The sequence below is a fragment of the Clinocottus analis genome, unplaced genomic scaffold, assembly GCF_023055335.1.
Source record: "Clinocottus analis isolate CAN_PGR_092001 unplaced genomic scaffold, fCliAna1.0.p SCAF_56, whole genome shotgun sequence".
In the NCBI taxonomy this organism is placed as follows: Eukaryota; Metazoa; Chordata; class Actinopteri; order Perciformes; family Cottidae; genus Clinocottus; species Clinocottus analis.
Genome location: NW_027176214.1, coordinates 413,751 through 426,250, shown reverse-complemented (window position 1 = coordinate 426,250; position 12,500 = coordinate 413,751). Strand labels below are relative to the sequence as shown.

General features: G+C 53.8%; 1 protein-coding gene across 3 annotated transcripts in view; it reads left to right on the top strand.

Annotated features, from left to right (window-relative positions):
- LOC137803464 (caskin-2-like) overlaps positions 1-12,500 on the top strand; it is a 21,539-nt gene that overhangs the window by 8,023 nt on the left and 1,016 nt on the right. Inside the window, exons 4-19 of one of the 3 annotated variants that reach the window (XM_068601939.1) lie at positions 1,043-1,140; positions 1,400-1,545; positions 5,131-5,226; positions 5,979-6,109; positions 6,204-6,312; positions 6,472-6,580; positions 6,849-6,943; positions 7,032-7,149; positions 7,637-7,801; positions 9,251-9,360; positions 9,506-9,569; positions 9,695-9,795; positions 10,087-10,197; positions 10,276-10,377; positions 10,466-10,604; positions 10,705-12,366. In XM_068601939.1, coding sequence (XP_068458040.1) covers positions 1,043-1,140; positions 1,400-1,545; positions 5,131-5,226; positions 5,979-6,109; positions 6,204-6,312; positions 6,472-6,580; positions 6,849-6,943; positions 7,032-7,149; positions 7,637-7,801; positions 9,251-9,360; positions 9,506-9,569; positions 9,695-9,795; positions 10,087-10,197; positions 10,276-10,377; positions 10,466-10,604; positions 10,705-12,366 — 3,356 coding nt within the window. Of the gene's footprint in view, positions 1-603; positions 1,141-1,399; positions 1,546-5,130; positions 5,227-5,978; positions 6,110-6,203; positions 6,313-6,471; positions 6,581-6,848; positions 6,944-7,031; positions 7,150-7,636; positions 7,802-9,250; positions 9,361-9,505; positions 9,570-9,694; positions 9,796-10,086; positions 10,198-10,275; positions 10,378-10,465; positions 10,605-10,704; positions 12,367-12,500 lie in introns of those variants that run through there. The other 2 variants (XM_068601938.1, XM_068601940.1) reach the window with 2 other exon arrangements.

Here is a 12,500-nt window from a genome sequence, read left to right as displayed (position 1 = left end):
TTCTGAAGTACAAGTAGTCGACAGGGTCACGCCATCCATGAAGAAATACTCAAGACAAGTAAAAGTCCTGCATTTAAAAAGGAAATGTAGGGACTGTTACTTTGACTGCATTGTGATGTGACAGTAGTATTTTCACAGTACTTTTACCACACTGAAGGACCGGAGTACTTCTTCTTCTTCTTCTCTGCCGGCGGCTTTGTCTCTGAATGCCGACTCGCGTTACGCAACCGAGGACGTCCTCTTTGTTCCTCTGATGTCTTTATTCTCATGTAGCCGGGAGCACAGTTCCTCCTGTCTGAGAGGAGGAGGAGGAGGAGGAGGAGGAGGAGGAGGAGGAGGAGGAGGAGGGAGGAGGGAGGAGGAGGAGGAGGGAGGAGGAGGAGGGAGGAGGAGGAGGAGGAGGAGGAGGAGGAGGAGGAGGAGGAGGAGGAGGAGGGAGGGAGGGAGAAGGAGGGAGGGAGGAGGGAGGAGGACATGTGACGTTAGCAGTGCATTACAAGTGAAGCCAGGAAATTAAATTCCCTTCATTTGTGTTTCAGACTGAATGTTAAATATTAACATAATTATCTTTTAAATATACATAAAATGTATTTATGTTGGAGAAGGAGAAACTAGAATTTTAACATTTTTGTGTTTGCAAGTGATGCTAACCATTGGCATAATAAGATAGTTCTGCTAGCTCATAGCTAACTTATTCTGCTAGCACGAAGCTAACTTATTCTGCTAGCATGTAGCTAACTTATTCTGCTAGCACGAAGCTAACTTATTCTGCTAGCACGAAGCTAACCTATTCTGCTAGCACGAAGCTAACTTATTCTGCTAGCACGTAGCTGACTGTAGCTCCCCTGGTGGTAGAAGGTGGTGAGATATTACGAGAAGATGCTGAACTTCTGATGGTTTTAGCTGCTGCTGATATTAATGATGATCATGGTAATGATATTAATCATAATATTAGTGACGGTAGTAGCGCTGGTGTCATTAATGCTGATATCAACGGTGGTATTAGTGATGGTGGTAGCCCTAATAACCGGTGCGCCCCCAGGTTCTCGGCGCTGCACCATGCGGCGCTCACAGGGACCACGGAGCTGCTGGCCGCCCTGCTGGAGGCGCAGGCCTCTGTGGACGTCAAGGACAGCAACGGTAACCATGGAAGACAACAGGACCTCCTGTATTGATGTGTTATTTATCATAGAAGATCAAAGTGAGAGCCGTCAGAGGTCACATGACCTTGAGTTGTACTTCTGCCCTACGTTTATCTGACAGCTGCAGTTACATCATTCATCAGTTGATTCATAATCTGTAACATGCTAGATTACATAAGGTCATTAAAGGGATGAACACGTTGTTGTCCGGGTTGTTGGTCGTGTTTCACTCGTTAGTGACTGTGTTGTGGCTGCAGGCATGCGGCCGCTGCACTACGCCGCCTGGCAGGGGAAGGCGGAGTCGGTCCTGATGCTGCTCCGCTCAGGAGCCTCTGTGAACGGAGTCTCTCTGGACGGACACATCCCCCTGCACCTGGCCGCCCAGTACGGGCACTACAAAGTGGTGAGTCACCGCTAGTTAACACTAACTAGTGGCCTGGTTAATACTAGTTAACACCAACTTGTGCTCTGGTTACTACTAGTTAAACACTAGTGACAAGTCTGTTCACTTACTAGTCAAACATTAACTATTACTGAGTGTGTTCACAACTTGTTAAACAATATCCAGATGTAGTGTTGGTTCTGCTGCCCCCTGTGGACTAAAGAGGTAGTGTTGGTTCTATCGCCCCCTGTGGACTAAAGAGGTAGTGTTGGTTCTGCTGCCCCCTGTGGACTAAAGAGGTAGTGTTGGTTATAGTGCCCCCTGTGGACTAAAGAGGTAGTGTTGGTTCTAGTGCCCCCTGTGGACTAAAGAGGTAGTGTTGGTTCTAGTGCCCCCTGTGGACTAAAGAGGTAGTGTTGGTTCTAGTGCCCCCTGTGGACTAAAGAGGTAGTGTTGGTTCTGCTGCCCCCTGTGGACTAAAGAGGTAGTGTTGGTTCTAGTGCCCCCTGTGGACTAAAGAGGTAGTGTTGGTTCTAGCGCCCCCTGTGGACTAAAGAGGTAGTGTTGGTTCTAGTGCCCCCTGTGGACTAAAGAGGTAGTGTTGGTTCTAGCGCCCCCTGTGGACTAAAGAGGTAGTGTTGGTTCTGGTGCCCCCTGTGGACTAAAGAGGTAGTGTTGGTTCTGCTGCCCCCTGTGGACTAAAGAGGTAGTGTTGGTTCTGCTGCCCCCTGTGGACTAAAGAGGTAGTGTTGGTTCTAGTGCCCCCTGTGGACTAAAGAGGTAGTGTTGGTTCTAGTGCCCCCTGTGGACTAAAGAGGTAGTGTTGGTTCTAGTGCCCCCTGTGGACTAAAGAGGTAGTGTTGGTTCTGCTGCCCCCTGTGGACTAAAGAGGTAGTGTTGGTTCTGCTGCCCCCTGTGGACTAAAGAGGTAGTGCTGGTTAGTGCTGGTTCTAGTGCCCCCTGTGGACTAAAGAGGTAGTGTTGGTTCTGCTGCCCCCTGTGGACTAAAGAGGTAGTGTTGGTTCTGCTGCCCCCTGTGGACTAAAGAGGTAGTGTTGGTTCTAGTGCCCCCTGTGGACTAAAGAGGTAGTGTTGGTTCTAGTGCCCCCTGTGGACTAAAGAGGTAGTGTTGGTTCTGCTGCCCCCTGTGGACTAAAGAGGTAGTGTTGGTTCTAGTGCCCCCTGTGGACTAAAGAGGTAGTGTTGGTTCTAGCGCCCCCTGTGGACTAAAGAGGTAGTGTTGGTTCTAGTGCCCCCTGTGGACTAAAGAGGTAGTGTTGGTTCTAGCGCCCCCTGTGGACTAAAGAGGTAGTGTTGGTTCTGGTGCCCCCTGTGGACTAAAGAGGTAGTGTTGGTTCTGCTGCCCCCTGTGGACTAAAGAGGTAGTGTTGGTTCTGCTGCCCCCTGTGGACTAAAGAGGTAGTGTTGGTTCTAGTGCCCCCTGTGGACTAAAGAGGTAGTGTTGGTTCTAGTGCCCCCTGTGGACTAAAGAGGTAGTGTTGGTTCTAGTGCCCCCTGTGGACTAAAGAGGTAGTGTTGGTTCTAGTGCCCCCTGTGGACTAAAGAGGTAGTGTTGGTGCTAGTGCCCCCTGTGGACTAAAGAGGTAGTGTTGGTTCTAGTGCCCCCTGTGGACTAAAGAGGTAGTGTTGGTTCTATCGCCCCCTGTGGACTAAAGAGGTCGTGTTGGTTCTAGCGCCCCCTGTGGACTAAAGAGGTAGTGTTGGTTCTGCTGCCCCCTGTGGACTAAAGAGGTAGTGTTGGTTCTAGTGCCCCCTGTGGACTAAAGAGGTAGTGTTGGTTCTAGTGCCCGTGTTGGTTCTAGTGCCCCCTGTGGACTAAAGAGGTAGTGTTGGTTCTAGTGCCCCCTGTGGACTAAAGAGGTAGTGTTGGTTCTAGTGCCCCCTGTGGACTAAAGAGGTAGTGTTGGTTCTAGTGCCCCCTGTGGACTAAAGAGGTAGTGTTGGTTCTAGTGCCCCCTGTGGACTAAAGAGGTAGTGTTGGTTCTAGTGCCCCCTGTGGACTAAAGAGGTAGTGTTGGTGCTAGTGCCCCCTGTGGACTAAAGAGGTAGTGTTGGTTCTAGTGCCCCCTGTGGACTAAAGAGGTAGTGTTGGTTCTATCGCCCCCTGTGGACTAAAGAGGTCGTGTTGGTTCTAGCGCCCCCTGTGGACTAAAGAGGTCGTGTTGGTTCTAGTGCCCCCTGTGGACTAAAGAGGTAGTGTTGGTTCTAGTGCCCCCTGTGGACTAAAGAGGTAGTGTTGGTTCTAGTGCCCCCTGTGGACTAAAGAGGTCGTGTTGGTTCTAGTGCCCCCTGTGGACTAAAGAGGTCGTGTTGGTTCTAGCGCCCCCTGTGGACTAAAGAGGTAGTGTTGGTTCTAGTGCCCCCTGTGGACTAAAGAGGTAGTGTTGGTTCTAGTGCCCCCTGTGGACTAAAGAGGTAGTGTTGGTTCTAGCGCCCTCTGTGGACTAAAGAGGTCGTGTTGGTTCTAGTGCCCCCTGTGAACTAAAGAGGTAGTGTTGGTTCTAGTGCCCCCTGTGGACTAAAGAGGTAGTGTTGGTTCTAGTGCCCCCTGTGGACTAAAGAGGTAGTGTTGGTTCTAGTGCCCCCTGTGGACTAAAGAGGTAGTGTTGGTTCTAGTGCCCCCTGTGAACTAAAGAGGTAGTGTTGGTTCTAGTGCCCCCTGTGAACTAAAGAGGTAGTGTTGGTTCTAGTGCCCCCTGTGGACTAAAGAGGTAGTGTTGGTTCTAGTGCCCCCTGTGGACTAAAGAGGTCGTGTTGGTTCTAGTGCCCCCTGTGGACTAAAGAGGTAGTGTTGGTTCTAGTGCCCCCTGTGGACTAAAGAGGTAGTGTTGGTTCTAAGCTTAATGTGATTGGATTCGTGGTGACGAGGAGGATTTGGGACGATGGGCGGATCAGATTTGTGTCAGTGACTCTTTGTCTCAGCAGAACAGATGTGATGATGTGAGGTTTGGTTTTAATCCTGAGGTCAGACAGACAGTTTAACTCTTAACCATCAGATTAAGTCTGTATTTAAACATCGGGGCCGTAAACAATAACAAGTATCTGGTAAACAGATTGTTTTGTTGTTAGTTGTTCGAGTCCTTTAATTCTGTGTTGTACTTGTACTTCTGCTGTATACTTTCTAAAGTCTCTAAATCAGTTACACTTTTTCATGCCTAAAGAGTACTTTCCCCTGTTGTACTTTGAGCATGTACTTATACCAGAGTACGACTTCTGAAAGGAGGACTTTAGTGTGTTTTTGGCGTTTTCAGTTTCCCAGTTAACTCGTCCGTCCGCCTTAACTTCCTCTCGTCCCCGTGATCCCAGTGATAACTCAGCGTGTGATTGGCCGAGAGCCGGCGGCGCTGGAAACTCGTTGCATCATCGGCGTAACGCGACCCCTCAGAGGGCCGAGACGCCGCGGGCGTTTCCTCCATCGATAGCGGGTCACATGGGCTTCATGCTAAGCTAAAAAGAATTAGCGCCAAAAAGAGAATACAAGTAGAGACTACAATCTTCTTTCCACGTCTTTGTTCTCGTGTTTCTTTCTGCTGAGATGTGTTATGTTTTCATAAAGTAATGATGTTGTTGTTTGTTTGTTCTCAGTCTGAGATGCTGCTGCAGCATCAGTCCAACCCCTGTCTGGTCAACAAGGCCAAGAAGACTCCTCTGGACCTGGCCTGTGAGTTTGGGAGAGTCCAGGTGAGCAGGGAGTCCAGACAGCGTCCTGCTCAGTGAAACGAGTCACGACTGGACGCACAAAGAAATAGTCAAGTTGTGTACAACTGCCTCAAACTATTGCAGTACTTGACACCGGTGGTGGACATCAGGGGTGAGAGGAGCCGTCCAGCTGAAGGGGGTCTTTGGGGTCTTTTGGGTCCTTTGGGTCTTTTCCGTATTCAGGTCTTTTGGGTCCTTTGGGTCTTTTCGGTATTCGGGTCTTTTCGGGTCTTTTGGGTCTTATCGGGTCTTTGGGGTCTTTTGGGTCTTTTCGGGTCTTTGGGGTCTTTGGGGTCTTTTGGGTCTTTTCGGTCTTTGGGGTCTTTGGGGTCTTTCGGGTCTTTGGTCTCCTGAAGCAGCAGCTGCGGTGGTCGTGATGCTAACTCTCCTTCATGGAGCGGTTCAGGCAGACCATGCAGGAGGACTTCCTGTTGGCCTCAAGAGGTTCTGACAAACCTGGAGAGGGGGCAGCGCTGGAGGCTTGAGGGGCTGCACCACATCCCTGCTGGAGGCCCCTCAGAGCGTCACAGAGCTCCTTGGTGCTGTCGGGCTGTTTGTGCCTCCTCAGTGTCTCATGGGGGTCGGAAACAGTGCTCATGGTCTCCTTGATGTCTCCTGGTCTCATGGTCTCCTTAATGTCTCCTGGTCTCATGGTCTCCTTGATGTCTCCTGGTCTCATGGTCTCCTTAATGTCTCCTGGTCTCCTGGTCTCCTGGTCCCCCTCGTCCCCCCAGGTGTCCCAGCTGCTGCTCAGCAGCAACATGGTGGTCTCCCTGCTGGAGGGCGAGAGGAAGGAGCAGACGGACTCGGCCTTCACGACTCCGCTTCACCTCGCCGCCCGAAACGGACACAAAGACATCATCCGGTAAACAAAACCTTTGTCCTCAGGTCCAGGTCCCGGTCTCAGGTCCCGGTCTCAGGTCCAGGTCTCAGGTCTCAGGTGTCTCTGTCTGTTGCAGACTGCTTCTGGCCGCCGGCATCGACATCAACAAGACCACCAAGTCTGGAACGGCTCTTCATGAAGCGTCTCTGTACGGGAAGACGGAGGTGGTCCGCCTGCTGCTGGACGTGAGTCCACCATGATGTCATCAGTGATGTCATCAGTGATGTCATGTCTCTGGTTGTGATGTCATCAGTGATGTCATGTCTCTGGTTGTGATGTCATCAGTGATGTCATGTCTCTGGTTGTGATGTCATCAGTGATGTCATGTCTCTGGTTGCGTGCAGGCCGGCGTGGACGTGAACATCAGGAACACGTACAACCAGACGGCGCTGGACATCGTCAACCAGTTCACCACCACGCACGCCAGCAGAGACATCAAGCAGCTGCTGAGAGGTGCAGGCTCCTCCTCCTCCTCCTCCTCCTCTTTTTCTTCTTCTTCTTCTTCTTCTTCTTCTTCTTCTTCTTCTGTGTGTGTGTGTGTGTGAGAGAGGCATTAATGAGTCCTTGGTGGTGATTTAAACATGGAGAGTTTGTTGTTGTTGTTGTTGTTGTTGTTATTTTCACACCAATCTGCATCTTATTTTGAAAACCAGCTCAGCTTCCTGTATATTTAGTTTCTCTTCATGTTTCATGTCCCGTCTGGTTCTGGTTCCTTGGACAGATGCGACGGGGGTTCTGCAGGTCAGAGCTCTGAAGGACTACTGGAACCTCCACGACCCGACAGCCCTGAACATCCGGGCCGGAGACGTCATCATGGTGAGTTTATTATAATCCATCCATCCATCCATCCATCCATCCATCCATCCATCCATCCATCCATCTCTATCTCTACCGCCCCCTGCAGGTGTTGGAGCAGCACGCGGACGGCCGCTGGAAGGGTCACATCCACGACGCCCAGCGGGGGACGGACCGCGTGGGCTTCTTCCCTCCGTCCATCGTGGAGGTCATCAGCCGGCGGATCGGTGAGTCCGACTTTAAAAAACACAAACGTGTACTTTCACCAGTACTCTGTAGATTTTATCCAGCAGACAGGGACTTTGTTTGGGACTTTTCCCAAACATCAGCGGCGTATTAATCTGCATTTGGTTCTCTAGTGAGTATTTGAATGTGAGAGTTCCATATATTATGAATACTTTCAGATAATTATTCTAATTATTTTGGAATATTTTCACTTTTTTTGCCAGATTTGTTTCATGACACATTTTCACAATAGATTTTTAAAACTTTTTTGAATTTTTTTTTATTCAAAGTAAAAAAATTCGGGGACATTAAAAAAAAAAATGTAAGAAAATAAGTCAAAGTACAAATATCCCAAAAAAGTTGAGTAAAACTTTAGAAAAATTTTGCACAAAAAAAAAAAAACTTTTCCGTTAGAAACTAATCCGCCTGCCCCCCCCCCCCCCCCCCCCCTCAGCTTGATAACCCTGCTCCTCCCCTGTCGCCCTGTAGGGGGCGCCCTCTCCCGGCACGCCTCCCTGCCCGCCCAGCGCCAGCAGCCGCCGTCCAGAGCCCCCCTCTCCTGCAGCTCCGCCCCTCAGACCGACGACTCCTACACCCTGTACGCCCCCCCCGCCCACGCCGTGCTGCCGCTCGCCAACGGCCTCGCCGCCACAGGTACGGCCTCTCAGGTGACCGGCGGGTCGGGTACCCTCCCTGTCCGTCGCCTCCGGTCCTCCATCAGGGAGCTGTGCTCTGTGCCCTCTGACCTCTGACCTCTGACCTCGGCCCGGCCGCAGAACGAGTCGCTCAGAGTCTTTGTGTCCGATAGGTTTGTCTCCGAGCCGCCGGTCTCGGGCCGCGTGTCGCTTCCAGGACATCTGGGTCCTCAGGGACTCGCGTCAGGGTAAGAGACCCGAACCGGCTGCCCCCAAGCTGCCGCTGCGCTGCACCCGCCCAAGACCGCCAGGCGGGACCACTTCATGTCATGTCGCTGCACTTCATTTCACACGCCTCACCTAATGTCATGTCGCTTCACTTCATGTCGCTTCACTTCATTTCACACCCTTCACTTCATGTCATGTCGCTTCACTTCATTTCACACGCTTCACTTCATGTCATGTCGCTTCACTTCATTTCACACGCTTCACTTCATGTCATGTCGCTTCACTTCTAGTCATGTCACTTCATGTCATGTCGCTTCACTTCTAGTCATGTCACTTCATGTCATGTCGCTTCACTTCATGTCATGTTGCTTTACTTCATGTCATGTCGCTACACTTCATGTCGCTTCACTTCATGTCACACACTTCACTTCATGTCGCTTCACTTCACGTCATGTCGCTTCACTTGACGTCATGTCGCTACACTTCATGTCACACGCTTCACTTCATGTCGCTTCACTTCTAGCCACGTCACTTCACGTCACGTCGCTTCACGTCATGTCGCTTCACGTCACGTCGCTTCACGTCATGTCGCTCCAGTTCATGTCACGCCGCTTCACTTAATGTCATGTAGCTTCACTTAATGTCACGACGCTTCACTTCTTGTCATGTTGCTTCATTCTTGTCATGACGCTTCATGACACTTCACTTTACCTCACGTCGCTTCATGCCGCTTCTCATGATCTCACGCCGCTTCATGTCTCAAAGTCATAAACCCTGAAGTGGGTCCCGGTGGTGCAGGCGTGTCGGGTCCAACCCGCTTCAGGCGTCTGGTTCAGTTTCCTGCTGCTGCCACCGGGGGCGCCGCTCCCACACACTGGAGGACCACTGGCGCGTTTTAAACCCTTTAAACTTCAGCAGAAGAAGAAGAAGAAGAAGAAGAAGAAGAAGAAGAAGAAGAAGAAGAAGAAGAAGAAGAAGAAGGCATTGATGGACGTTGAACCTTCTTATTTTTAGTATGTTTTGATATTCCTGCGTTCATACGGTGCGTTCAGGGCCCCCTGCTGCTCCTCTGACGGTGCGTTCAGGGCCCCCCGCCTGCAGCCGCTCCTCCTCAGCTTCCTGCCGTCGGCACGTTGGCCCCCCCCTCTTTTGCTCCTGCAGGCTTGTTGAAGCCCCGCCCCCTCCACCTCTGCACGCCATGACTTCACTGATGTTGTCGTCGTTGTTGTTGTTGTTGCAGCCGGAGACAGGAACAGCGTCGGCAGCACCGGCAGCGTCGGCAGCACCCGCAGCGCCGGCAGCGGCCAGAGCACCGAGAGCAGCGGCGCCGCCAACGGCCTGCAGGACCGGGTCTGTCATGTGACCTCTGACCTGTGGCTTCACGATGTCTTGCACAGTTTTATATCACAAACAAGCGAAGTGGAACATGGAGTCATGTTCTCCACATGTTGAGTTTCATGTTGTGTCTCATGTTGTGTTTCATGTCTGCGTGCAGCCGGCGCCCTCTGCTGGAGAAGCCGGGCTCTCAGACTGCAGCCAGCAGCCCGACCCGCCTGCAGGTACTGGACCCACCTGTAATGTAAAGTCCTTTCACTGGAGGGAGCAGCTCCTCCTGTGGGGTCGTGGACACTGAGGTGTGTGTGTGTGTGTGTGTGTGTGTGTGTGTGTGTGTGTTGCCCTGCAGGTGGAGCTCCTCGGCGGCTCCACACCGTGACGGTGCAGCAGCCTGTTGACCAGACGTTCTCTCAGCAGTTTGTTCGTCCTCAGCAGCTGATGGAGGGAAAGGTGAAGCACCTTCTTCTGTTTCATTGATGCGTTTGAGACACTACAAGGACCACAATGCACTGGGCTTGTTGGAGTCAATCTTTAAAGTGTCTATGAGAAAATGATTCAACATCTCCCTTGATTCATTCCCTCAGTAAACATGATTTCATGGTCACTTCCTGTTCCTGGCGACGACCAAAACTCTAAACTAGAAGCTTCTTCCGGTGTTTGGCTGTTAATCCTCCGTATCGTAATCTCAGTGTCGAAGTGCAATCTGTAGCAGCGTTCCTGACCTGCCGCTTTGTGCTTCAGGACGCAGAGGCCCTGTACCAGTGGCTTACGGAGTTCCAGCTGGAGCAGTACATCGGGAACTTCATCAGCGCCGGTTACGACGTGCCGACCGTCAGCCGGATGACCCCCGAGGTGAGCGCGGTTGCGTTGCGCCGCAGTTTGCGTTGCGCCGCTCGTCTGCGCCGCGTTCACACAATGTGTGTTTTGCAGGACCTGACCGCCATCGGAGTGACCAAGCCCGGCCACCGCAAGAAGATCTCCATCGAGATCAATAACCTGGACATCCCCGAGTGGCTGCCCGAGTACATCCCGGTAAGGCGTCCTGCCGCCTCGCTGCTCGCGTCCCCTCCCGACCGCCGGACTCTGCGGCGCCGACTGATCTGTTCTTCCTCCCCCTCAGTCGGACCTGGGCGAGTGGCTCAGCGCCATCGGCCTGCCGCAGTACCACAAGAAGCTCTCCGAGAACGGCTACGACTCCATCAGCATCGTCAGAGACCTCACGTGGGAGGACCTGCAGGAGATCGGCATCATCAAGCTGGGTGAGGACCTGTGGTCTCTAGTGTGGACCAACGAGCAAGTATTGATCCATTCTGGGTTACAGTGATGTATTTTTACTTGATGGTTGATTTTTCCCTGAAGGCCACCAGAAGAAGCTTATGCTGGCGGTGAAGAAGCTGTGTGACATCCAGAGGGCGATCCTCCAGGCCGAATCGGGCCACGGCACGCTGCGCCGCAAGGCCCCCGGAGCCCTCCACCTGGTCGCCATTGAGCCGCCGGACTCAGCCGGTGAATGCTCCTCCCCCCACACCCCAAAGATGATGACCTTCCAGGACAGCGAGCTGAGTGCCGAGCTGCAGACGGCCATGTGCAGCCACTACGGAGCCTGCGAGGAAGGCCTGGCCATCAAGAACGCCGTGGGCATGTCCCAGAGTCAGGAGAGCATCGACGCCCGGTCCAGAGGCTCCGGGCGCTCCCAGGAGCCTCCGACAGCGTCCATCAGCCCCCACAGCTGGTCCCAGGAGAGCCTGGAGGGCAGGAACCTCCCCGAGGGCTGGGACCTGAGGCCGCTGGCCAAGCAGGTGCCTCTAGGCACGGCGACCGTGTTCAAGTACCCGGCGATCCCGGCCAAGCCCAAACTGTGTGGCTCTCGGGGGTCCTCCCCTCACGGCTCCCCGGCGCTGAAGGGTTTCAGCTACCTGCATTCTCACTGCGGCTCCACGGACCTGAGCTCGTCTCCCGGGCCCGGCAACCACAGCATGACCCTGATGACCCCCAAGAGGCGCTTACAGGGCAGCACCCGCTACGCCCTGTCGGACGGGGAGCCCGACGACGACGACGAGGAGCCGGCTTACCGGCACGGAAACCTCTCGTCTTACGCCACCTTGACCCGCAAGCCCGGCCGCAGCCAGCTGGCTCGACTGCAGTCGAGTCCGGAGAAGAACGGCAACGTGGGGCGCAGTCAGTCCTTTGCGGTGCGCGCTCGGAAAAAGGGTCCCCCGCCTCCTCCGCCCAAGAGGCTGAGCTCGGTGAGCAGCACCACCAGCGGGGAGCTGAGCGACAGCAGCACCACGTCGTCGTCCGGCGGGGCGATTACAGACAGTCCGGTGAGTGTGAGGAGCATCGCGGCTTCCCTGGAAGGCAGGACGGAGGGGAAGAACCCTCCTAAACCAGTCCTCCAGCAGGAGGCACCGCCTTCCCCCTCACTCAACCCTGCAGGGCAGGAGCTCAGGGACACCGCCGGGTCGAGGAGGAGGGTGCAGAGCGAATGCATTCCCAGCCGGACCAGCAGGACAAAGCCAGAACGAGGGGTCAAGTCTGACTCTGAGGGAGAAGAATCAAGAGGTCGCGGCCTGGAGGGCTCCTCGTCCCCTCAGAACAGCTCCAACGAGTGCATCCCCTTCGCCGAGGAGGGCAACCTGACTATCAAACAGAGGCCCAAGGCTCCGGGTCCGCCCAGGGCCGAGGCGGTGCTGGAGCCCCCGGAGAAACAAGCCGGCAAGAGCCTGGAGGTGCCTGAGTTCAATCTGAAGGAGTCGGACACAGTGAAGCGGCGCCACAAACCCAGAGACAAGGAGCAGGGCGGAGGCTCCCCCTGTAGAGAGGGAGCGGGCGAAGCCGGGTCCGAATCCGGCAGCAGCCGGCCTCCATCCCCGAGCCCGGAGGAGTTCAGTCTGAGGCTCAGGGAGCTCGGTCCGGAGAGGCCGGCCAGTCCGGCGAGGGGATCCCCCGTCCGGCCGCCGCTCTCCCCGAAACCGGCCGTCGCCCCAAAACCTGTCCGTCACAGTCTGCTGACAGCACCAGGTAAGACGCCACGGTACCTCAAGGCCACACCGAGCAGTCTGGACCTGGACCAGGACCAAGTCTGTCAAGCTTCAGTTACCTTTGTTAGGTTAACGTTGCTGTTGAACCACGACTTGCTCTGAACTTGGACTTGA